Source organism: Fistularia commersonii, chromosome 25, assembly GCF_037954325.1.
Source record: "Fistularia commersonii isolate RoL2024-O1a breed Wild chromosome 25, RoL_Fcom_v1.0, whole genome shotgun sequence".
Lineage (NCBI taxonomy): Eukaryota > Metazoa > Chordata > Actinopteri > Syngnathiformes > Fistulariidae > Fistularia > Fistularia commersonii.
Genome location: NC_141308.1, coordinates 637,109 through 663,477, shown reverse-complemented (window position 1 = coordinate 663,477; position 26,369 = coordinate 637,109). Strand labels below are relative to the sequence as shown.

Genomic DNA, 26,369 nt, shown 5'->3' with positions numbered 1-26,369 from the left:
AAATTTTTAGGTCAAACAATGATAGTGTTAAGGTAATAATGACTGTGTTGTCATCTTTAAAGGGATCTACAAACACTTTTTAAAATGGAAATATATATTTATTGATGATGAAAGCTACATGTCTTTGTGAGGATTAAGTGATTTACAAGAATAATTCAAATTGTCTTTAATTCGCCGTTTGTAAATGGCGTGAATGGCGTGAGATTAGGTCCCCTCTTGATATTATGTGTTTGTGTTTATTTATTTATCTATCTATCTATCATTTTCTAATAAAGAATAACTGAAGAGAAGCAACAGCTACCCGCTGCTTGTCTTCTACACGACACATTATTTGAAAAAACACGTTGGCACTCATCACAAGATACGATCATTTCCACTTAAGATATGAATATAAAATGAGAAAATTACTGTCGGAGAACAATTCCTTCTGTTGTAGGAAACAAAGATTAGATTGTACAGCAAATATTTTCTACATCAGCGGTTTTCGTCGGGCACACCAATAGAGAAACGGAAACGGAACGAGTTTATGGTAACTTCCGGTTTCTTAAGCGTAAAAATGTTGCAGTCTTCATTCAATTTTGTCGACGCTAAAGACAGATTTACGGTGAGAATTCACTTAAACAGCTTTCTTTGCCGAGTGATATATCATTTAAATTTGGGTAACCAGGAATTAAAACAACCTCAAGTATCAAATGTTACAGCAAGTAGCGTTAGTTTGTTTTGTGCAGCCAACATGTAGCGGATAGTTGCTAGCTAGCTAGCTAGCTAGCATACATACGATCCAGTTGGACTCGTATATATTCACATATATATATATATATATATATATATATATATATATATACCTTTTGTTTCCTAATCATCCACAGGCTTCTGCTATAAGTGCCCTCACCAGTAAAAGCAGCAGACCCATAATAAATGCTTTCAATCAGATCTCTGGGAAGTAAGTACCTCTCATGCGACTTCTAAAAGCGTATAGAAACACGTTCGGTAACTTTGATGATAACTTAATGTGCTGTTTGTCTTTTACAGCGAGACGGAGAAGAAGACAACCCTTGACCAGGCTCTTAGGGGTGTCCTTGGTGATCAGATTGTATGTAGATTCTGTCCCGCTGAATCATTCAAGCCAGACATCTGGATGTACGCGCCTTATGTTGTCTGTTTCTGGTGGCAGGTTGAACAAAAAGCGAGCTGCGATGACTATCTGTCACTCATTTACATGAGTATAGATGCCGTCACAGAGGGTATGTTGTGTTTGACCCCACTTATTTTGAGTAAAGGTTTTTTGTAATCTCTAGTATCAAACGCAGAAACAGTGAAAAAACGTTTTCAGCGATATGAAATAAATATATGTACAAAAAATTGTAAATCTCAACAGTGCTATTCATGCAAATCGCTTTCTATTAAATGTGTGCAGGAATCTTTTGATGAAGTTAGTGGTGTGTGTGTGCTGTGTTTGTCTGCACAGGTATCTGCTCTGCTACAACACCATTCATCTTACTGGGGGATGTACTAGACAGCCTTCCCCTTGACCAATGTGACAAAATATTCTCATTCGTTGAGGAGAACGTCTCCACCTGGAAATCAGTAAACGAGCTCTAGTCTCTTATCAAAGTTTTTGTCAAAATAAAACCGTTAAGAGGGTTTGATAACTAACCTTTTCTCTCTTTGTTAGAATTCATTCTACTCTGCTGGGAAAAACTATTTGTTGAGGATGTGTAATGGTAAGACTATCCATGCGAATTGCCCGGGTTTTTTTTGATATCATAAGTGATAGCTTTCTCTAATTCACATTTTCAAACATAAAGATCTCTTACGGAGGCTGTCCAAGTCGCAGAATACTGTATTCTGCGGACGGATCCAACTATTCCTGGCTCGACTCTTCCCTCTGTCTGAAAAATCTGGTATGTACTACAATAAAACAGATGAGACTTGAGAAAAGCTGTGTATAATTGTTTAGGATTTCTTGCTACCATGGTTATTGGCTCCCCCAAAGATGAGTCTTTTTCATGTCTTTTGTGCTTTTTTAAGGTTTGAATCTGCAGAGCCAGTTCAATCTTGACAACATAACTGTATTCAACAAAAATGAAGATGAAAGCACTCTTGGACAGAAGGTAAAGCATAATTGAATAATGATTATTATAAACATTTTTAATTCATAATATTAGAAAAATTAAGGCAGAATAAAAAAATGTGAGGGCAATAGAGCATTTTTACAAGAATCTTGCAGATGGTATATACTGAAGCAAAAGACTCTTAATAGTACGCAGGTGTCTACTCATTCCAATTCTGAGGTTAATTGGTTAAAATTCAGAAAAGCTTTTTTTCAATTGTATTTGTTCATGTCATTTTTAATTCAATTTAGCACACAGAAGAAAAGGAAGATGGCATGGACGTGGAGGAAGGAGAAATGGGAGATGATGAGGCACCTGCACCATGGTGAGCCAACTCCACCTTTGTCTGCAAGGGCCTGTGCTTTTTTTGTTATGGAACATTTTTATTTGATTAAGTCAAATTTGTTTTTCACCCAACTGAAACTCATTCAATTCTACTTTTAGTTCAATTCCTATTGACTACAACTTGTACCGAAAATTCTGGACACTGCAAGACTATTTCCGAAACCCTGTGCAGTGTTACGATAAATTCTCCTGGATGACATTCCTCAAGGTAGTTCACCGTCCTTTCACCCATGACTACCATCTTGCAGCTTTTTACCAAAGGAGCCTATTGTTTTGTGAAGTGAAATTTTATTTTGTCTCATAGTACTCGGATGAGACCTTGGCGGTATTCAAGAGTTACAAGTTGGATGATATGCAGGCATCGAAGAGAAAGCTGGAAGAGTTGAGAGCATCTGGAGGGGAACATGTGTACTTTGCCAAGTTCCTAACAAGTGAGAAAGTGAGAAAGCAATTTCCACATTATTTGTTTTTCTTTTAGTTACATTTAAATTATTTTTGAAAATATCTGACACGCACTAATTTTAATGAATGGTTGATGGGTACCGTATTTCGAAAGGATTGTTTGTACAACTGAAAAATGACAACCTGCAGAAGAACTGGATTTCCCTTTTTTTTTTTAACCCTCTTGTTCCAGTTGATGGACTTGCAGCTGAGCGACAGCAACTTCAGGCGCCATATTCTACTACAGTACCTAATTCTCTTCCAGTATCTCAAAGGCCAAGTGAAATTCAAAAGGTGAAGTTTCCTCAACCTTGTCAAAAAGTCAGTTAAGGAAAAGCCTTTCAGAAAAAAAGTCAAGATTTTTTAGCTATTTGATGGTAATGATTGGTGCTTGACATCTCAAAGCTCCAGCTGTATCCTGAATGATGACCAGACTGCATGGGTTGAAGAGACAACAAAACTGGTTTACCAGGTACTTCAATCTGTTTTTTTGCACATTTTTTGTGCCATTTATTTTTCTTTGAAAATCACTTCATTTATGGAAGATGCTGTATAAAATGTCATGATTCCCCATAGCTATTGAGGGAAATTCCACCTGATGGGGTCAAGTTTGCCACCATGGTTGAGGTAAGTTCAACTAGTTTTTGATTCTATTTTGAAATACATAGCTTATTATTTGATGTGCGCCTTCTAGCCATTATTCATTTGCACAGAGTTTAACATGTATGTTATATAAGAGAGGATGTTCTACAAGTAGTGAGATAATGAGCTTTCTCAATATTTATTACAGCACATCCTCAACACAGAAGAGAACTGGAATGCTTGGAAAAATGAGGGCTGCCCAAGTTTTGTCAAAGAACGGTACTGATTGTTTACAGAAACTTTTTTTTCTTCTTAATACATTCGTATATTTGTATACATTTGTGACAAAATGAAATGTAACCTTCTCGGTTTATCCAGGCCTGTTGATGACAAACCAAAAAGGCCAACGAGAAAAAGACAAGCCCCAGAAGATTTCCTTGGAAAGGGACCCGACAGAAAAATCTTCATGGGAAAGTAAGGATTCTTACTCTTGGATGGTATTGTCCCACTCAGTGTAAAGCAGGGGTGGGAAATTGATTATTACAAGGGGCCATATGAGGAACCTGATTGGCTTTGGAGGGCCAAACCAACAATAACAGACAAGCAACACACTTGTGGAATATGAACGGAATACATGTTTTGTGACTGTCTATGGAGGTTCTCTGTCATCCCGGTCGTGGTGAATTCTTGTCAAAATTTTCATGTGGTGACAAAGGAGCAACTTTTGGGGATTACCTGGATAAAATAATTCCCAAAAGTTGCTCCTTTGTCCCCAACAAACAACACCCCCACTAGCATAACAGCCCCCTTAGACCTAGTTTCTTCTCCATTTCCATAGCCTTCTCCATAACCTGGACCCATCCAAAACCCCAACAGTTATATTCAGGTCATCAGAACTGAAGAAGCCATTTTTTAAGTGAAGAAATTTAAGTCCAGCTGCTATCACAAGAAGAGTTAGACAAGAATGTTTCGTCATTCATGTTCCGATGAACCCCATGTGGGCCAGATAGATATGCCCAAAGGGCCACTTGTGGCCCCCTAGCCATAAAATGTCCAGATCTGGTTTAAAGCATTTCATGGATAAATTGATTGCATTTCATGTTTCCTGTTTTATTAGTGACGAGCTGACTCGACTGTGGAACCTGAACCATAACAACATGGAAGCCTGCAGGTCAGACAGCAGGTAAGTGGGGCAGTAGGGCTAGTGCATTACTGAATTTTGTTGTTAGATTTATCTTATCTTATTTATTTTGCTATTATTGTCTTTTCAGGGAGTTTATGCCCTCACTGGATGAATTTTTTGCAGAGGCCATTGAGCAGGCTGACCCTGCTAACATGGTTGAGGAAGAATACAAGTACGTTTTCACGTATGCGATCCTTGCTAGAAGTTTTAATCAGTTTTGAAGTAAGCGTGGGAAAAAAGCTAAATACAGTTACTTTGTCAACAACCGAATTCTAATCCTTTATTTTTCTACCTTGCCTTCTTGTATATCTGCCTAGGGTTGTGCGAAATCCAAATTACGGATGGCGTGCTCTGAGGCTGCTGTCCAGGAGAAGTCCGCATTTCTTTCAACCAACCAATCAGAAGTTCAAAAGCCTGGCCGACTACTTGGACAGCATGGTTAGCAAACTGGCCAAAGAGTTGCCGGTGAGGGTTTGTTAGTTTTTTTTCCCCCCAAAAAGATATGGGCACACATAGCGATCAAATCTGATACCCACTAATAAGTGGCTACATTTTATGAATGTGGTTTTTGATCTGTAGAAGGATATCCCCTCTGAGGAGATCAAAACAGGTGAAGAGGATGATGATGACAATGGAGACAATCTTCTCAAAGACAGTAATGACAGTGAGTTGGAAAGCCCAGCACTCAGCTTACTAGTTACCATTAAAGGCATAATCAGCTGATTTCCACTGAATTATTAACTTTTCTATTAATCAATCCATCTAATTTTATCATTGGATATGTGCATTATCCCTACTCTCTTCTCCCCCAGGTCCAAGCATACAGAGTAAGCTGGTAACAAACCAGCAGATGGATGATATAGCAGCCAAACTGGGTGCACAGTGGAAGATGCTTGCCTCTCATTTGGAGATGAAGGCAGCTGAGCTGCGGGAGATAGAGACGGACAGTGAAGATGTTGACATGCAGGCCAAACTACTTCTGGTCGCCTGGCAGGACAGAGAGGGGGCACAAGCTACCGTGGAGAACCTGTTGTCGGCTCTAAACACAGCTGGATTCTCCCAAATTGCAGACAGCCTCAGTGAGGCTTGAATCAAATCATGTCATTAAGTTTTAACTTTTCCATCATTCTGTACGCAGTAAATGTCAGTTCAGTATTTTCTACTGTAGATGATTGACTAAATGTCTGAATGTTTTCACCTCATGCCACACCACATTAAAGAGTCACATTTTAGTACTTTGTGGCACACATTTTATTTCCACCACCTATGAAAAGTGATCAGTCAATAACTTACTAGAGGTTGGTTAGGTTTTACAGATCATGGCAGGGTGATCAGAATCTTGGACCAAGAGAATGTGAACTAAAGCATTTAAGAGGATTTATCTCAAAAGCTGAAATCAGTGCCAACAAAGTTCAAGGCTTGCAGAATCAACAATCATGGCGAAATCTCAAATCAAACTGCAATGCATTCACAAAGCCAAACCATTCTGAACAAGTTCCCTCCACAATTGAGTTGAGCATTTGAGAAAATTTGGCATAACTGGTCAGTCAATCTGAGAGCAATGCCAGGAAAGCACGAGACTAAGCTCTTAAGAACTAAGAATGAACCATTTTTTTCCAAGGACCAACAGACAAACAAGGGCAGGTGCTTACAGTCGGTGAACATCTCTCTTAAGCCACCCAAGACATAGTCAAGAGTTGAATACATGACTGAAGTCAATTCTGCTTTAATGATATGAGCACCTTACCAACAGGCTTTAAAAATATACAATGTGTATAAATCATCTGGTGAAACAGCAGAGCTACAGTAGACTTAATGTCTTTCAAAGCTCTGTTCCAGAGAACGCCTGTTTTCACTATGGTCAAACATAACACAATTTGACAGATTGTTTTACAAGTGTCCATGTTGATTACAAACAAAAAAAAAATGAGGTCATTAAAATTTCAAAGACACCAGTTTTATTGCACATCTATGCAGACATTGCTGGAAATGGCAATTTGTGTTAGATGTCATCATCTCCTGCGAAATTCCTCCTAGCTATTGTTCCTCTTCAAGTATTTCCAGCCGCCGGGGACCGTACAGTAGAACATAAGCTATATGCCAGTCGCCACCACCAGAGAGTCGCAGGATATCCTCTGGAGACACGACACTCACCTTGTCATCATCAAACTTGACCCACTCATCTGTAAAGACCAAAGGGAGCAAAGAAGAAGTACGTTCCTTAAGATCTTAGTTGCAGGATACGTTACAGTAAGCTTTAAATGCTTTAGTGTGAAGCAACAACCTTCTTTCCTTTTAACCCATCCAACATAGTGACCCGATGAACTGGAACGACCTTGGTGTGTCAACACCGCTTGCAGGTTGTAATAGCCGCTGTTGTTGGAGCCAAGGTCTAAAGAACATGCATTATGTTAGCGTTACCTCCACATAACATATGCCCATATGTCAGAGGTTAACTGTGCTTTGAGATCCTGACTCCCAAAATAAAGGCTAGAGTGGCTTATGACCCACATTATCCATTGATATGGCTGATGAAATTATGTGAATAACATCAACAGGCCTATACCAGGATTATGAGTCCATAGACAAATATACCGGCATAAGAGGTTTCAGATAAGATGATGCTGTGGCAATATTTGAGGATTTGATTCCATCAGCCCTAAATTCGATCTGTACTGATCATTTGAGTGACAGTGCACTTCAAACAACCTTTGACTCTAATGTCCCTCTTAAAAAATATAATATAGAAAAAAGGAAAGTGGCACCATGTTAAACTCAGAAATCCGCAAACTGATAACCTACAACTAGAAAGGCACTGACAGGTCAGGACAGAAAGCTGTCTAAATTGACCTCAGATCTGTCCTAAATTTCTGGCCAGTAAAAGGAAGTTTTTCTTTTTTGCTACAGGGGAATATTGAGTTTTGGTAAATTCTGTTAGTGTGGTCTAGATCTACTCTTCATGTAAAGTATCCTTCAACTTTAAAATCTAACTTGACTATACAAAATTTAGAGTAGAAGTAGGACCATAAATGTCATGACATTAAAAAAAAATGAAAGTGGGACCTTTAGTGCCAGAATGTTGGTGATTAACACTATGGCTATCAATGCCTCTCTAGATCTGATGCCTCCATAAGTTTTGTTTATTACATGTTACAACATACCATCGGGAAAAGAGAAAGGATCGTATTTCACATCTTTTGTGGTGCCAGGCTTCTGCAACACCTACAGAAATAGATTACAAATTGAGAGACATACAGGCCTGGCATTCATGTCCAAATAGTAACTCATCCAATTAAGTCGTGTGTAATACGATGGAGATTTGGTCATCTATGTCCTTGTTACCTTCTGCTGTTGTGTTTCTAGCTTTTTATCTTCCACCTCTTTAAACTTTGACCTGATGGGCAACATTTTCTCCTGGAGCTCTGGAGTGCATAGCTCATAGACATCCAGCATCAATGGGAACTTGACATCCTTTAACATTTAATTTCAAGTTAATGCATATCATAAAACATGTTGTATTGAAAAAGATTCATGTTGCAGATAAGTTATGGAAGCTAATGACAAACCTTAAGAACTTTTGCATTGACAGATTCTTTCTCCTTGTAGAAAAAACGAACCATCTGAATCGTCAAGTAGGCAGGGAGACGGCTAAGTTTTGACTAGTAGGAGGTAAAAGAAAGATTTTAGGAATAATAATGTGCCATAATTCTAGTCAAATTAATTCAACTGACAAGGGTAAATAGTAAGGAAAAGTACTAACAGATTTTATATACAGGGCATTTCTTTCCAAGGATGCAGACATTTTTGTTATTTCTTCCTGCAGTCTCTGGAGGGATTAAAGAGGTGTGACATGATTAGATCTGTTACTGTCAACACAATTTTAAGAATGTAAGTGTATTAATTTCACACAAGTTTTGGTCAAACTAGGTTTAATGTCCACATTAACCAAGATGCATGACACTTTGAAACTTTGATGACTTAAGAGGAATTTCAAACTAATATGTTTACATACCAGCCTCAGTCCTGTTGCAAGATATTTAACTTCTTGGTTGATGAAGCAGCTAAGCTGAAGCTGACTTTCTTTGCCCTTGATTGGCTCCTCCTCCTCAGACTCTGTGCATTTCATACTTAGATCAAGAAGGGTTAAGAAAAAAAACACACAACACTGTCTTCATTTAAGCAGCACAACACAAAGCTCTATCTGACTTGTATGTTAACCATCACAATTAGAATACTTTATTGATCCCCGGGGGGGGTTATTGATTTTTTCCTGAAAAAGCAATGAAAAATAGAAAAAGCAAATGGAGAACACGAAACTCATTCAAGATGTTGTGAAAGGATACGAAGTTTCAAATTCCACCCCAAAATACTGGTCGATGAAATTCTTCTTTGCACAAGCAGAAGTAGCTCCACTCTCAGAGTCGATCTACATGGAAAAAACTTGAATACTTGTTTTTTTCCTCAAGTTTTTTGTACAGACAGCTTTTCAATTTAAAATCAGGACATTTGTTTCACTGAAACACTGTTGTTTACCTCCATTGGAGTCTCTGGCCCATGTGGCTCCAACTTCTGCTGTAGAACTCTCATCATCTGCAGCCAGCATTCATTAGCATCCTGGCAAAAGAAAAAAATAAGTATGACAAACCAAATAACTGTAGTAAAAGATAACATTTTAAAACGAATCATCAATAGATAAATAAAAAGAATGGATTTTTATAGGGTAATTATGGTAGCTTCCTTCCACCAACACAGTCACAGTGGACCAATGAAACTGTTTCCGCAAACCCACTCGCATTTACAACAATAATTCTTCAGGTCAGCCAATTTGCGCTTCTTGCACACAACCCAATAATGAAAAAGACACGTTGAAGTGCATTTGATGCAGCTTTCAGGTTGAAAGCGATCAAGCTGGCTGTCGAAGAAGGAAATAGAGCTGCTGTACATAACTTCAGCATCTGTTCTGAAAAAATAGAATTTGTGTCATGTACCGGTAGTTGTAGATGCTACCATCATTTATTTGATTAAAAGTTTCAAAAAAAATCTTTCCTGTAACATCTTGCTGTGTTAATATCTCATGTTTTAACTGGGACACCTGTGGCTTATCGACAAGTGCAGCTTATTTACTGTATGTATAATTTCTTTTTTTCTTTTAAAAATTAGGAGGTGCAGCCTATATAAAGGTGCACTCTATAGTCTGGAATTAATGGTACTAGTTGAGGAAAAAAACTAATACCCACTAAACATTATGACTGGACAACTAAACCCTCTGCAATTGAACATGCATCAAAACATTTCATGCTGACTGACTGTTGAATATGTAAGAAAAAAGCTGAAAGAAACCCATGACTATGAACTTCATTTACACCTTTTCTAAAGTTTTGGTACAAACTGCAATACATTACAATGAAAAGGTGTTTTCAGTTGATTTGCTTCAGTAAAACTTAAGTGAGGAAATTCTTACCTGCTGGAGGTACTGTCCTTGATCTCCCTTCTCAGCAAACTGTGGAAAGGCCACATGAAGGAGCTGGAGCAAAATGATGGGTGGGAGACTAGATGAAGTCTTGTCCATGGTCTCATAGAGGTCACGGAGGGCTGACAATACAAGGATGGGGGCGCACACACAAACACACACGTGTGTTTTCATTAAAATTATTAAAGAAAATATTTTTATGTTGTGTGACTTTTTACCTGCTGTGATGTACTGAGATGGTGCACCTGCCCCTGAAGAGCGCAGAGCACCTTGATACCTATAGAGGGAGACAATATTTAAACTGAATCAAAATTGCAGAAACAATAACATAAGCAGGCTAAGTAAAACTTTTAAACTTCTGGAGATTTATATCATCGTACCTAAACAGATGAAACTTTTAAACAGTTGCATAAAACCCACCTTCTCAGTGCCGTTTTGAGCTCTGGCACAGAACGCAGACACTGCACTGTGGCATTCATGTAACAAGTGTTTCCCAGGTTTGCCAGCCCACACGGCAGCTCCATCTAACATGAAAACAATTGCTAGGTTCTACTGAGAGCAATGAGATCAAATACAGAACAACAACAAAACCAAATTCTTGTTTGACAGAATGACATGTAGAGCTGACAAATTTTGACCAGGACGAGTACAGATTGTACAACCATTATTTTGCTAACACTTAATCTGATGTAAAAATGTTTTATGGACAAACTCATAAATTTGTCTCACCTGTAGTCATAAAGCCATGCACATCCAACATTTAGATACTTTTCAGTGCTAAATTATTTTGAAACAGTACTGGACAAAATTGTTTCTAAATACTTATGAATATTAATGTGATTAAAATTGTCTAAAAAAAATGAAATTAATTTTCCAAAAAATTTGAACACCTACAACACTGCTGTTTTCATAACAATTTGATTATGCCCACTGGAGAGCAGTCTTTCCTTCTCAAAGACCGAGAACCACCAGATTACTATTGCTTGAACTGGAAATTTTCAGGTGCACTCACAGCAGAGGCCAGCTGCTCTTCAGTCATGTCTTCAACAAACATAGGTCTGACAACAGGCTCCTCAGGTAGGGCATCGGCTGACCCCATCATCAATAGTGTCATTCCCTTAAAGAATGTAAACAGAATGAAGAATGATTCCCCAATTACACAGCAATTACTTGGATAACAATATATGCTTATTGCTTTTTAATGTTAAATACTTACATTTTTCAGTTTAATATTCCCCCATTCATCATCCTGAAATGGAGAAAAAAAAACATTGTGTTCACGATTTTAAAGTTCGGCAACGTCTTCATATCTTTAGATATGGCAACTTTGTATTGGCACCATGATTCCATGATTAAAAACAACACCCCCTCGATACAGCAAAACTACTTCTGAGTTGGCAGAAATTATATACAATTATTATCACATCATGACCACAATGACACAAAAAGGGGCCACTGATCTGAGTGTAGAAAACATGGTTACAAAAAGAAAGACCTTGTGAAATGTAATGTTAAAACAGCAAGGAAACTCCGAATAATATCATTCTAATTGTTACCATTGTTTTTCTGAACATGCATAAGCAAATCAGCAAGAAATATTAGCAGCTACATTGACTGATACCGGTTTAAAATACTGCTGTTCATCTTATGTTGAAGATTTGTAAAGCTATTTGTGTTTGTTTTATTATATTAAAGGAATCTAAATGTAATAAATGAAATCATTTGTTCCACATACGTCCTTTCTAGAAGGCTCGGCACATTGGATGAGGTAGGGCAGTGGTCCCCAACCCCCAGTCTACAAATCATTTGGCCCGCAAAGGAAATCTTTCTTAGTAAAAATTAGTTTTTTCATTGGACATTACGGATCTTATTTTAAAAATGACAGTTTTCGCCTTCCCCTCACTGCTGCACTTATTATTGTATTAGCTTAATATAAAGTGTCATCATGTAAACATTGTCATGCATAAAACTGGTCCCTGGTACAAAAAGGTTGGGGATCACTGAGGTAGGGTATACTGACATTCATTTGCATATTATTTTGAAATTTGTTTTAGTTTGAGAACTGGAGGACAATTACATACACTGGGAAATAATTCTTTGCTTTTGACAACAGCTATGTTTTATGAAAGACTGAAAATCGAAATCAGCTTTTTTTTTTTTTTTTAAATACCAGCATTTGTGGCAAGTGGTGTATCCCTAACTGGGTGGGGGTATTAGATTAAAAGGTTTATCCCAATCTGACATCAGACAAAAGTGATGAAACGACAATCATATCAGCATGGGTGTTTTTTTCTCCCTTTCTGTGTAACCTGTCTACATGTTATGCAATAAGCACACAAGTTAAACTCCCCAAAATAATGGTTTAATCAAGTAAATTCTGCAAACAAAGAATGTCTTGATGAATACCTTCAGGGTGCCTCCCTTCACCATGACCTTCTGTCTGGCTGGTTGGACTCCTGTCAGGGCAAAGAGCTGAGCCTTGAAAACCATGGGTGGCTCCTCAGTGTTCAATTCTACAGCATCAAACTTCTCCTTGCCCCACTTCACGTTTACTGAAAGCGAAATGACACAAGCCGGTTAGCCTCCGAGAGAGCGGCAGAGAAACATACCAAAACTGACAGTACTGCCACTGTGACACAGCAAATCTAGGCGTCTACGGCACTAGATAACGTTGGCTATTGACCACTCAAAAAGCTTGTCCAGCTAAACGACTGTGTGATTAGAGAAGCGCGACTGCTTATATCAAGCGAAAAATAATGGTTTTATTACTTTCGAAGCCACCGCTGTCCTGGAACTGCTAACTCGTGACGTGCAGACGTACTACTAATTTCTAACAAACACTAACTGATGGAAGAACAGCGGCACAAGAACTGTACACTGTATACAATTTTGCTAGCTAGGTTAGCTCATCTTCCCGCAGAATTACTCATAAAGGAATTCTGCACCGCTTACAAGCATTTAAACAAACTCTTAATTAGTCAAAACAAACAAGAATTCAAGTGTAATATGTACATTGTCCTCAATAATGACCTGTCCCCAAACCAACTAGCTAGATGATAGCGCTATTAGCTCCTTTCTAATTTGTCAGAAGCCCGTTGACGTTAATGAGCCGGCTTGACTAAAATACACACTAGGGCCCTGAATTCACCAACAATACATTAATCGTAAACAAGCACCCCCATACATTATCTTGTCGTGGAATGTTGTATGTTTATAATGATGGCCTTTCACGGGCGACAGACTAAAAACTACCGTGAGCAAGCTAACTATAGATAATGCTAAGGCTATCTATGCTAACCAGCTAAACGTAATTTATGTTGCTGCACCACAACACGTGTAAGGCTTGGTTTTAATCATTTAATCAAACATATATCATGCTAAAGGGCACGATGTGTTATAGTAAGATCATACCTGTAAACACCGGCATATCTGGCAACCTTTTGTTTCCTCAACTCTTATTTTTCCTGATTTAGTCCACCGAAGCGCGAATGAGTTTGGCTAGTTGTCTGGTCTGAACTTCATTCAAACAGAATGACGCTGCAACAACACGCTGCGAACTTATCGATGCTCTCTGAAATCTGCTAGTCATACCGATGCACCTATACTTCACTAAGCAAGACGCAAAGTGTGCACTGAAGTACTCGTATACTTATACATGACTTGTATGCTTCTGTAGTTCTACTTAAAGCCAATTTTTATTTCCACGCTGCGCACAAGGATGAGATATTATGAACGACGCTCAAGAAGAGTTATATGCTTTTTCAAACAGCCCATTTAGTTTGAGGCACTACAGTCTAAATGTAATGCTTTTTGAATAAAAGGCTGCAATGATGTGCTTATCAACACGACAGAATATGACGGACGCTATTACAATACGTGGTTTAATTGAAAAAATAGATAATTGCTCGATTGTTTAATCTGCACTCGTACTGAATACTGTGCAATTCAGTGGTTTTATATTTAAATCTTTTTTGCAATATTCACACAAGGACCTGAGATCATCGTCCACTACTGAGTGCGTTAAGTTCATGTCACCGCCATTATAAAACATATCAGACACTTTATTCCCGTTCTTAACCTACACTCCCAACAATTCAAACAATGATAAACGCATTCTAACGCAGGATAGCTGCGTTCTGGTTTTGACAAATTATATGTCAGTCTCCAGAAATCAAACCAGCTCTTAGTTGGTTTTAAGATGCATGACAGCAGAAATGAGTTGGCACACGCTGAGTCTGGCGCTTACTTGACCATGAGCTCCACTTGGGTCTAATGTAGTAAGAAATAAGGAAATACTGACGGATGTCTGTAGTCAAAAGTGGCTTTACAAATGAATGATAAAGATATGTTTATTGACATACCTATCAGTGCGGACTCCAATGCAATTACCCATGTATATTATCCAAGACTAGAGTAGCTCATAGTTCCAGTGCTTTTTTTTCTTTTCTTCAGCTGAACAAGTTACAAAAAATAGATTGCGGAGGCATTCCATAATCCTTATCTCTCTCATAATATACATTGTAAGGGGGTTGCATTAATGGGACATGACTGTATTAGAGAAACCTTGTAGTTGTTAACAATCACTGACACAGGTAGAATTGCTCGTTAGTCATCCCAGATGACTGTCACACGATATGAACGGAGTCAGGATAATTTGTTTTTACATGCTAATTCTATTGCAATGTGTCCATAAAGAGGTGATCTAATATATATATTTATATATATATTTTTGTATACTCAAACCAGAGAAAGTAAGTTTGAGTGAAACCACAAACTTGTGGTACTGTGGTTTTTTTTTTAAATAAACAATGGAAGAGTTATGATTGGTTTGGAGAAGTAAAAATAATAGATATGGCAGTAAAATCAATATCCAAACATTAAGGCACTAGGTGGGCCGAATGCTACACCTGTTTAGTCTTCTACAAATAATTTACAATTCAAACAGTGCAGTTTTATATTTGTTAACTTAACGTTTTCCTTTTGAACCATTTATCTATGAATCAATGTAAGGCAATACATTACAAAAATAAACAATACAAGCAAAAAAGAAGAAAAAAAATAGAAACAAAGTACCGGATAAACAGAAAAAACGCAATTAAGGTTTAGAACTCCTATATGCCATTATAATGGAAGTTTCCTTCTGGCTTGGAGTAATAAAAATAATTAAAAAAATAATGCATAGATTTAAATGATGACCTTGCATGGTCCTCACTTAATACTCGAAATAGCTAATACTTATGTCCCAATACTTTGTCCCAAACCTGATAAGTGACTTGCTGAATATTAAGAATAAAAGGCAAAAAGGCCAGAAATTAGATGAAGGCATCAGTCATGTTAAGTGAAAACATAAGTATTCTTACATTTAACTTGAGGATTTTTCAGTGGGGAATTTAAAAAAACATATTCATTTTCCACCTCTGAGATGCAATCACTCACCGCAGATCTGCAATCCCTGTATGACAGTACCTTACACAGAGCACACACTTGCAGTCCCAGAAAAGCCCCCCTTTACCATCCAAACGCCACTAAAACACTCATACTATGAAAAAGTGTCTGTATTACAAGTCCTTCCATCTCTTTACGATTCATGAGTAGATTTCATGTTGAGTGGGCCATCCTCTGGAAGCAATGGAGAGCTGCAAGATTGTGTAGCTGGTGGCTGATGGATCTCCTCTGTAGGATATCGGCAGTCGAAGTAGGGGGTTACAGGCGTCTCAATGTCCACGATGTCATGTGATTGATGTGTAGATATAATTTTCCAGCACTGGATATTTATTGATATTTTCTTAAACCATATTTTCTATGTAATGCAAATTTCTCCATTTTTGAGGATGAAGAAGGGGGGGGAAGAAAAGTATAGAGTCCAGAAAAAAAATCCAATGGTTCAGATGGTTAGCTGAAAGAAAGAAGAGAGACAGGTGTCCAGTGTAAGAAAGACAAAATATCTTTTCCATGGTTAGTAAACCATTCTGAGACAACATACAAAAGAAATGCTGGTCAACAGACAATGAAAAGCCATTAACACAATTGCATCTTATTTGACAGGGGACATAGAAATCCTTAATGTGGATCAAACTTTAGGCAAGGATTTATTGTAAGTCTATAAGTTAGTTACTGAACCCCAAAAAAATAAAACATTAGTGCCAATTAGAAAAACAAGAATCCCATGTGTCAACTGCAGAGGAGCCCAGGAATCCAACAAACCAACCAACCACGAAGTGTCTCGTGTTGGAAACACCCAGTAATACAGTTAATAAATAGACAAGTTTAAAGCTGTAGACAAATTCTAAAAAAAAAAAATAATAAAATCAAAAAAAAAAAAAAAAAAAAAAAAAAAACATCGACACTTTGTGAAGAATCTCCTGTCAACAAGTGCTGGATGTTGTGTCTGCTGCTTGGAGGCTGGACTGCGCTCTGCTATAACACAGGAGACAAACAGCAGGTCATGTGACTGACTTGACCACATCTAAGCCCATCACATAGGATAGAATAACTTCTCACAGCAGCACATGATTACTCACTAAAACAAAAATGTGATAAAAAAATACCAAGCATTAGCCACAAATAAACTTGAAATATCACTAAATCAATAAACAAAAAAATAAAAATGACTGCGAAAGTACCAGAAAGTTCAAAAATCTGTTTTTAAATGTGCAATTATTTATACCGTGTATAGATATAGTTATAAATAAGATCAGATCATGATGCTCTGAAAAAGAAATAGAAGTGGAATTAAATTACTCATTATACAAAAAGTAAACTCAGTTTATTCATGTTGTTGTTAGGGTGTATGATTTTCTACATCACGCAGACATTGTGGTATTTATTGACATTGACAAAAAGCCTTTGAGTATTTTGAAATGTATTGCTTCCATATTGCCCAGCCCCTGTTTTTTTTTTAAACACTGTTCATATGGGGAAAAAAAAATACAAAATACAAATAGAGCTGAGGAAGACATTTGGAAAACATGAAAACTTGAATTGCCAAGTTACCTCAGCTTTCCCGTATTACTTTTAGGGTTCTTGCGGAATGACTGGTTTGGTCCAGAGCGAGTGGACATGGTTCGAGGGGAGGCTCTTGAAAATGTGGATGGTGGGGTCTTGGGAATCTTCTTTCCAAGATGGCCAATCCATTTCTTCTGCTCATCTTGGGTCAAGGCCAATAGGAGCATGTCCCGAGCAGAGGTCACGTCGTAGTTTACTGTCAAAAGGGGCATAATTCAGATGACTATCAAGACAATATATTAGTATTTGAGGTACATGAAGATTATGAAGAATTATACATGCTGCCTAATCAACAGCGATGTGTAAGAAAATCCAAAACCTGTCAAGCACTAACATCTTTCTAATCAGTACATTTTAAAAGCACATCACATGGCGGAAAGGTTATCAGTGACACAAGGACGATAATTTTAAAACTGATTTATTGTTGTATTTGATTTGAAAAATGTGATCTAATTTTCTATTTAAATATATCTTAAAAGTTTTTGCTTGATGAGGAGACCATATCATTAAAACACAACAGCTGTGTAGTCCAGAAAGATGATAGACATTAAATGTATACTGCCTTTAAAAGAAAAAAAGATTATATATGTATAAATAAAAAAATGACAACCCTCTTGTGAAACACAAAAATGTTGACAGCGTGACATCTCTATCAATTTGTAGAAAATATGCACTTCAAGATGTAAAATAGCCCATACAGACAGCTGACTGTTACATATGCAGATATAAAAATAAACATCATTACCATATTAAAAACATTTGACTGGCTTTACTGTGTTCAAAAGACTACATATTACAAGGCTAGCTTTTCACACCAGTTTCCGCCTTAATTATTTCTATGTAACTGTATGTGTCACTTCTAGCTGAGCTAAAGCTGGCAAATAATCAAAACTTCTGACTTTCAATTTTTTACTCAGCCATCAAGATTTCTTGCAACTTTCAATGGGTGCGTTTGTCTGTTATATTTTAAAGGTGTGAGCATCTATTGGCTACATTCAGTGATAAAACGGAGGAGTTGCATATCTGTATCCAAGATATGGATTTAGCGTTTCTTTTTCCTTTCCTTTCTTTTTTTAAATCAAAATAGCCTGGCCTAACACCATAGTACTCATAATGTTTACTATCAAGGATAAGATTGGTGCTACCTTTGCAAGGAGCTATAACATCCTCCTTTTTGTCGAGGTGGTCCTTGTGGCACTTGACATGGCAGCGGCGACACTCAAGAGCTGCGGGTGGTTTGAAGACGTGCCACAGAGGCTTGGAACATGCTTCACAGTTGGAAGGGAAGTGATATAACGTAGGGATAAATTCATGGCCTTTGTGTGGGAAACAATTGGTCTTGTCACCCTGAGGAACAGTCTCCATGTCGGCCTCTTTCCTGCATTCTCCCTCATTGGCATAAAGAATCTGAAGACAGACAGAATATTTTGTTGTTTTTTTAAGATCAGACTTTATTATTCTTTTTCTGTGACCAGAATCTGCCCTAAAATTTCCCATCTGAAGTAACGCTTATGTTCAATAGCACTGTGACAATCCAAGAAAATTGCAGACCTGGAATATTCTTGGAATCTCTTCGGTTTCTGCTCGGTACACATCTCCTTGTGTGACTGGTCTCACATGAAAGAGTTTGCTGCATGACATGGTGCACAATTAACAAAGTATCCCTTCTCAGTCGTTACTCAATTTCCTTTTTCAGGAAAAATGTAGAATATAAAAGGATAAAATTTAAAACTTACTCAATATCAAGTACCATGGAAGGGTTTGACTGTTCCTTGTCTTGCTCATCATTGTAGAATAGAATCTTCTTACTACTGACCACCACATACTGCAGATAAAAATAAAATATTGAAGGCAGGCTGAACTAACTAACCAGAGATTTGGCTGCAAGAGCTACTATAATAGGAAAGAAATAATCTCACACTATATTCTCCCAATGTAATTTTACCCAATCAGACTTAAGAACTCACTGTTGGTCACAGTATGATGAACAGGAATAGCTATATCCTGCTTGATGTTGGTTGAATGACTCATTATAACTAGAATATAAGTGTAGTAGTTATGCAAACTTGAAAAGCAATTGGCCCTTTTTCAGTAGCTTCCATTGAGTGCGTGTTCTATCCTGTACAATTTCCATTAAAAAGTAAAATGCAGAGGAAAACAAAATACCTGTTTTTTCCATCCATATCGCTTGATGTTAGCACGGTTAGGAATGGACAGCCAACCTTCCAACCTTGATTCTGAAAACGAGTCCAAATGTGAAAATTATATACCTACTTCTCACAATGTGGATAAGCAACACTGCTTAAATAACAGGCATGCAGTGATTAAATTCAAACTGAACTGGGTGAGCAAAAGTGAAAAGTAGTCAAATGACAGGAGTAATTTTTGTTTGAAAATAGCACGCTAACACACAGTCAGCTTTATGATAACTGCCCCGGAGCAGGTGGTAATAGATTAGATAAGACACCCAATCCTAGCATTCACATTCTCCATGCTGAAGGACAATGATGTGGGTAAGTCCTTATTTTCAGCATGTGAAAACTGTAAGTTCTTCATTGTTTGCATGTTTCAACTTAAAAATCAGCCAAGCAAAAAGATTAGTACATTATTTTCTCAATTAGCATGGTCACTCGCTTCTTTTAATTCAAAAGCTGTGCAGTGACTGGATACACAGTGTAACGAGGTGATTTATGTGTGACATTTTAACCAAAATAATAGTTTGAGTACATGCACAAGCTAAAGAGAAGTAAAGGGAACTAATAAAAGTTGTGTGCTAAATATGACATTGTGACAAAGGACTTTGTGTCTAATCAAGAAGCACTTCTGGCCAAACATGCCAACAAAAAAGGGGTAGTGTTTTCAATATACTCCAATAAATGAAAACGGGTTTATCAGTAAAAAAAAACAACAACTAAAAAACACATTTTGAAAGGTACTGAGAGCAATGATAATGCTCACACATAGTAATAAGAGACTAATCACTGAAGTAATAGTGTTATAGGATCATAAGTATTACAGCTGTTGGATCAATTAATTTCAATTGTGTGATCTGTTTTCATAATTTTATAGTATTCTTTGATCCTCACTCCCAACAGGCTACTTTCAAAAGTGTTGAATTTCCCAATGGAGATGGTTGCCACCTCCAGCAAAAGGAATACTAAAGCAAATTAAGGTCAAAGAAGACAAACACACAACAGCTTCAGTGCAGGCCAGGCAAGCAGAACTTGTCTGCTCAGTTACTCACAGAGAGAAAGGGATACAAGTTACAAAGATAAGAGCTAGGAGAACCAACTAGACATGAGGGAAATAAAGAGATAATGCTTTAACCATGGAGACTAGCATTCATGACATCAGAAATAGAAAGGCTTAGTCATAGCAGGGATGGATGGTTTTTAAAAGTATGTTTTACAATGTGATTTTATAATGAACAAAAACTAGCATATCTAGGACTACATAATTCAAAACACACAAATATGTGTCACAAACTGCATACATTGTTTAGGTTTCAAAAGATATGAGCTGGCATTTGTTTACGTTTATGTTTCTTTTTGTCAACACCTGAAATATAGCTACCAACAGCAGCATCCAGTTAGCCCCAGTAATGATCCTACCAGCAAGGTTGCTGTCTGTTTCATCCGTCTGCAAGCTGGTAATACTAGAGTTATCCATGCGCTGCTGCAGGTCATTCAATTTCTCCCGAAGTTGCTCAATGTCACTCTCCTTACTATCTAGCTGCATCTGGAGTTCATTGCGATATGTGCACTCTTCAGCCAGTTGCTGCAAGAAAGCAAAGAGGTTAGGCTTGAAAAAATGGAAATTCCTCATTCAGCCATCACTGAAGCTACTGTGTTGTAAACATACTGCCTGCATTTCACTCAGCTCTTTCTGATACTTGATGGCCATGTGGTTAAACTTCTCCTTCTCTTGATTAAGTTCCAGCTGAAGCTTGCGGTTCTCCTTCTCTTTCTTCCGCAGGTCTGCAGTGCTACCCCGCTTCTTCTGGTCAAGCTTCATGTCCTTTCGGTTCATGATCTCTGCAAGCTTGTTCACCGCCTTAGATATTGGGGTCAGAAAGTTATAAGCTTATATGCTTTCACAGTTGAAAATTGCAAATAATGTCGGAATATAACAATTGTTCCACACCTGGGTCTTTAATGTACGCTCTGTATTTAGATTCTTCTCATAGTTGGCCTTGATTGTGTTTGCAATCTCTTCCTTCTGAGCTTTATACTCTGAAAGGGAAAACAGGCTTGGCTTGTAACATGTCCTTATCACGCAAATGGATGATAAATAAAGCCTGACAATAGGAAAGTACCTTCCTCCTGGGTGAGAAGCTTCTCATTTAATACAGACTTTTCTTTGCTGAGATTCTCCACATCTTTGGTCAGTGTTTTATTAGATTCCTCAAGCTGTAGAGACATTAAAATAGGACTGCATTACCTCACTGATTGTTTACAAGTGGTTTTTAGGGAGATTCAGGTTTACAGAGCTTCTTTAGCCTCTACATTTGGGCAGGCAGCTGTATGTTAAGTGTAATTCATATGACTGCCTTTGCAGAAACCTTGAAATTGATACATCAATACTGTCAATATGTTTAAGGCAATTGACAAGTCCCATTACCTGAAAACTTAAATGAAATAAAATATAGATGTGGCAAAAAAGCCCAACAAGAAAATTAGGACTCAGGCATGAGTTCCATGAAACTGAAGCCTAGACAAAGTCCTCAGTGTTCAACACTCCAAAATATCAATACATGAATAACACATAAGGACTTCAACACTGGTTGTTGTGGAGATATTCTAAATGTTATTACTCGTGCAATGGTTGCATCCTTTTCCCCAACATCATGCTTGTGTCTTGTTAAAATCTTCTTATTTTCTTGACTGAGCTCAAAGTACTGCTCCTCCTGAAGTGCCCGGGCAAGCTGTTCTGACTCTGCCTTAGTCACGGTCAGATCCAACTGCGCAGACAGGGACTCCCTTTTGAACAGGAAAAAACATTTCAATTATCAAAATTTTAAATTACTGAAATGCCACCTAGGACCGCCAGGCTTTTTAAACAAATCAATCACTGAATAAGGCACATTTGTAGTAAGCTGTATAATTTCATTGATTGGTTTGAGATGTAAAACAGCTGTTGCTAGCATGAAAAATATTTGGTCTCTTACCTTTCACTGCACAACTCCTGCACCTTTTTATGAGCCTCTTGCAACTGCCGGTTCCTTTCCTCAATTTCCTCTTTCAATTCTTTGACCTGAGTTTTGTAAAGCGTCTGCAGGAAGAGAGAAGGGGAGTCAATAAGTTACATACAAAGCCAAGACAGAAGGAATGAAAGGCGTGAAACTTGTACTTACAGAAAAATATTGTTCAGCCTCTAGCTGGTCCTGTAGCTCCCTCATCTGTCCCTCGTTGCCTCTATATTGTCTGGTAACATAACAAGTAATTATTACACATGAGCATTTTCTTTGCAGCACTTTACAAATTGCCCCCCCCCCAAGAAAAAAATCACATTTGTCAGTTCCAATAATGAAATGACCTAAAATGCAACTAACACCACACTGAGAAGTATTGAATGCAGAGTGTGCCAAAGGATTAGCAATGGTGTAGCTGAAGCTGGTCTCAGACTAAACCTTAATCCTGTGGATTGATCAAAGTTGCAGAGTAGCTTTGCCATAGTAAGACTAAAAGCTTTAATAATAGCACTTACTTGAAAGTAGCAACCAATTGTAAAGATATTGACAGCCTGACTTCCAAAGAGCATTACAGCCAGAGCATTAAAAGCAGAATCTAAGAACTTCTGGCTTGAGGTTAGCCAGCTGGTTTCAAACTGATTCAATTAACACAGCTGACTAAAATTTCCAAGTCACTTAACCGTAACAGAAACCATGTTTAAGCCACCTATACAGTGCAGTGTTGAAAATAGATTCAACAAAAACCTGAGTGATTGTAAGATTTTTATTTTTTATAAAAACAGACCTTAAGGAGACTACTTACTTGGTCAGCTGTGCAAGCTGGAACTCAAGCGAACGTTTACTCTCTAACACGGTATTGCTCTCCTGTTTGAGTTGCTTCTCTGTACACCTAAGACGGTCTACCTCTTGCATACGACTCTTGAGCTCATTCTGGGCAAGGACACGCTTACTTGACTCCTGTTCTATCTGTATTCGCAGATTCTTCACCTGGAGTAGGAGAAATAGGAGTTATTACACTGAGGGATTAAGTACATCAAACATTAGTAGTCAGGAAAGAATTTTACTGACGTCATCTTCCAGTCTCTCTTTTTGCTTCATCAGCTGCTCCATTTTTTGCACCGACTGTTTGAGGTCAAACTCTAACATGGAACACTGCTTTTCAACCTCCACTACCCGACTCTCTGCTCGCATCCTTGCTCCATTTTCCTCAGACATCTTCTGCTGAACAGCTAAGGAAGGACATTAACAGGAATAAGAATTCCCTCGTGGTTTATCATCATATGATGGAATGGAGCTATAGAAAAGAAATTGAACACCTCAGGTGGCAAGGATTGCATTTAACACAGGATTCAGCAACCTTGACCAATTAAGAGTAGTAGTTCAAATTGCCCCAAAGAATACTCATGTTTTACAAACACATAGCTGCTAAATATGTATGTAGATATGAAACTGATTAGGGAATGTGCATTTGTGTCATGATCAATCAGGAATCTTTTGAGAGGGCTGGAGCAGATTGCAGTATGTGCCATGAGGAAAAAAAGGGAAAGGACGAAGAGATTGATCATTACTCCATGAACTACAACAAGAGAGTTAATGTTTCCAGTGATGTTGGACCTGGAAGTTTTCTGATCTCATTCTTCTTGCACAGAGAGAAGCATTCAAACCATACAGGTCAAGGAACATGAAGGGGACTGATGCTTTTGGAATCTACCTAACTAAGACTAAACAAGGCTACTTTATGCAAATGAGGACCAGTGAGCACTAGACAAAAGCTGGCCCATACTTGCTCCAAAACTGTTCTTACATTGCAGTCTATATTACAGTCTGATCTGACCAGCCTACTTCCACAGGCAACCCAGGAAACACATTCTTGATTCAAATGCATCCTCTTTATGTGGTTGGATTTGGTGAGTCTCCATCAAAATATGATAACATGCTGTCTTGCAATCCCCCTCCCCCCCAAAAAAGAGATCCTGAAGATATGATGCTTATACATGTTTATATATGTTTGTATATGTTTTGGGAAAGAAAGATGAAACCAGAAGACAAGTAAGATAAGGAGAAACTGTACTATGGATGAAGGAAAACTTGACCAAAAAGAAAAAAAGGGTTATAGCCTGTGAAGTCAGGTGTGTTACAAATGTAAGGCATACCTTTCATCGAAGCTGACTTGGCTTCTTCAATAGACTCATATTTGTCTGTGAGCTGTGCACGAGTCACCCTGTGCTCAGTCTGCTCCAGATCCAGATGCTGCTGCAGGGTCTTCAATTTGTACTTCAGGTCAATTTCTAGGTTATTCTTTTCCTGCATAGATCATTCCCAATAAGAAATTGCATGATCCAAAAGAAAATTTTTGAACATCACATAAAAAATATTGAAAATGCAAGGCTTGATGCTCTCACATCAGTCATAGAACAGATAATATCTGCCACGGTATCAAGTACTGTCAAACTTCATGTACTACATGTCTATAGAATTACCGGTAGTTTAATTTTGCCCTCTACAACTATAAATGCAACAACAAATTAAAAAAAGAAAAAATGTGAGATGTAGAAGAGAGGCAGACAGCAGTTAAGTAAACTCAGGTCTGCATGGAAATGTAACTTCAACTAACTCCTGACATTAGACAAAAAAAAGACAGTGTAAAAATATGAAAAGATATAAAACACATACCTTCTCCAGATTATTGCTTCTCTCCTGGGCCTGCTTACGTTCTGTCTCTACTTTGGCTACAGTGACTTTCAATTGTTTGTTATCCTCTTGCAACCCAGCCATCCTTGCTGAGGAAGGAAAAGACAGCTATGGTAAAGATGATATAATAGGAAAACATTCATAAAATATGCAACAGCATTTTTTTCACAACTATGAACTTATGTCAAGAGGTGTTCATTTTCAGGAAATTACCAGAGTATCTTCCTTCAACTGCATTTGTTCCCATGAAACACTTCAATGGGACTTGAATCAGAGGCTTATGACTATTATAAAGTGCTTGGCTGTAAGTACTGTTAATGGGATGTTGAAGGATATATGAGGGCTTACAATACATACATTCAATTTCTGCACCAATCCTAATTCATACACAAGACTGTTTTATGACAGTTTAATCCTCCCATGGATATTCAAAAAATACATATCTTTTACTTATATCCATGTGCATTTTTAAAAAAATACTAGCTATAGCATGAAACTGTCAAGAACACTATCCTTTGACCCCCATTGTGTCAGACAGTTACCTTGCAGCTCTCTAATCTCCTCAGAGCCCTGGCTATAGTTCCTCCTCTCAGAGTCCAGGGTGCTCTGAAGAAGCATGAGCTCTTTCTCCAGCTGAGCTTTTTCTCCATCGGCTCCACGGTTCCTCTCCTGTAGCTCACGATTCAGGGTCTCCAACTGGCTCATTGACTTGGCCATCTCTGTGTGGCTCTTCCTCAGTCTTGCTGCTGTGTCTGACTCAGCCCGCAGAAGGTCATTAGCCTCTTCCAGCTGTCAATAATGTAGAACATTTGGCTGAATCTGTCCCACCATGCTACATTACGTAGTCACCAAGAGCTAAGCAAGTGTATGGTTGTCTTAAAACAAATATCGACACTAATATAAGGTGCATTTTGACCATAAACTACACCTTCCACAATGCAAGTGAATTTCATGACCCTGTGGTGATGGTATCCAAGGAATTGGAAATAGCACCAAATATTTAAATGACTACAATCACAGCAGGAAATGAACACCATAACTAAATCAAAAATGATGTAGCAGTTACAGCTAGCTTTGTAGTGGCTGAAGACTTTGTTGTTTTGGAGGATGCATTTTTGAGATGTGTGAGCAAGTGTCCCCTAGCTCGACTTAAAAGTTTGTCAAGAAACACTACAGACCATGTAAAAGACATATCTTTCCTTGTATGTTTAGTGATATTCTAATTTTGTTAGATTTTCATTTTGAAATGTATTTATTTTATTAAAGAAAAGGTTGTTGCAGTCTATTCTAATTTTGCATTTAAAGCATAGCCAATACTTAGCTGTTCAATAAATGTTGATCTTATTA

The 26,369-nt window shown here is 37.9% G+C and overlaps 3 protein-coding genes across 6 annotated transcripts in view; 1 reads left to right on the top strand and 2 right to left on the bottom strand.

Annotated features, from left to right (window-relative positions):
• Positions 1-526: 526 nt before the first annotated feature.
• Positions 527-5,900, top strand: thoc1 (THO complex 1). The gene is made up of 21 exons (XM_086173175.1): positions 527-604; positions 870-943; positions 1,033-1,093; positions 1,175-1,244; positions 1,469-1,587; positions 1,676-1,724; positions 1,809-1,904; positions 2,032-2,114; positions 2,366-2,439; positions 2,559-2,667; positions 2,764-2,898; positions 3,094-3,194; positions 3,306-3,372; positions 3,477-3,527; positions 3,691-3,761; positions 3,861-3,956; positions 4,600-4,665; positions 4,754-4,837; positions 4,983-5,130; positions 5,245-5,329; positions 5,478-5,900. Exons 1-21 carry the CDS (start codon positions 527-529, stop codon positions 5,753-5,755), a joined length of 1,995 nt encoding a protein of 664 aa, XP_086029301.1. The 3' UTR covers positions 5,756-5,900.
• A 704-nt stretch (positions 5,901-6,604) lies between these two features.
• Positions 6,605-16,480, bottom strand: usp14 (ubiquitin specific peptidase 14 (tRNA-guanine transglycosylase)). Of its 2 annotated transcripts, XM_086173176.1 has the most exons (16): positions 13,547-16,480; positions 12,542-12,687; positions 11,352-11,384; positions 11,148-11,252; positions 10,556-10,659; positions 10,354-10,412; positions 10,127-10,257; positions 9,199-9,279; positions 9,009-9,091; positions 8,678-8,792; positions 8,426-8,491; positions 8,232-8,324; positions 8,008-8,136; positions 7,827-7,887; positions 6,950-7,057; positions 6,605-6,848 (listed from the first exon to the last, which is right to left on the bottom strand). In XM_086173176.1, exons 1-16 carry the CDS (start codon positions 13,560-13,562, stop codon positions 6,703-6,705), a joined length of 1,476 nt encoding a protein of 491 aa, XP_086029302.1. In that variant the 5' UTR covers positions 13,563-16,480; the 3' UTR covers positions 6,605-6,702. The 2 variants fall into 2 exon arrangements, with proteins under 2 accessions (XP_086029302.1, XP_086029303.1); XM_086173177.1 differs by lacking the exon at positions 6,950-7,057.
• The window catches only part of rock1 (Rho-associated, coiled-coil containing protein kinase 1), a 33,010-nt gene continuing 21,111 nt past the window's right edge, over positions 14,471-26,369 (bottom strand). The window contains exons 16-33 of one of the 3 annotated variants that reach the window (XM_086173172.1): positions 25,565-25,811; positions 25,005-25,111; positions 24,485-24,635; positions 23,400-23,560; positions 23,134-23,318; positions 22,494-22,563; positions 22,308-22,411; positions 21,954-22,119; positions 21,456-21,549; positions 21,284-21,372; positions 21,002-21,193; positions 20,752-20,917; positions 19,307-19,377; positions 18,877-18,965; positions 18,692-18,770; positions 18,286-18,547; positions 17,129-17,336; positions 14,471-16,552 (exon numbers count right to left, since the gene is read on the bottom strand). In XM_086173172.1, coding sequence (XP_086029298.1) covers positions 16,501-16,552; positions 17,129-17,336; positions 18,286-18,547; positions 18,692-18,770; positions 18,877-18,965; positions 19,307-19,377; positions 20,752-20,917; positions 21,002-21,193; positions 21,284-21,372; positions 21,456-21,549; positions 21,954-22,119; positions 22,308-22,411; positions 22,494-22,563; positions 23,134-23,318; positions 23,400-23,560; positions 24,485-24,635; positions 25,005-25,111; positions 25,565-25,811 — 2,493 coding nt within the window. In that variant the 3' untranslated portion in view covers positions 14,471-16,500. Of the gene's footprint in view, positions 16,553-17,128; positions 17,337-18,285; positions 18,548-18,691; positions 18,771-18,876; positions 18,966-19,306; positions 19,378-20,384; positions 20,432-20,751; positions 20,918-21,001; positions 21,194-21,283; positions 21,373-21,455; positions 21,550-21,953; positions 22,120-22,307; positions 22,412-22,493; positions 22,564-23,133; positions 23,319-23,399; positions 23,561-24,484; positions 24,636-25,004; positions 25,112-25,564; positions 25,812-26,369 lie in introns of those variants that run through there. The other 2 variants (XM_086173173.1, XR_015108747.1) reach the window with 2 other exon arrangements.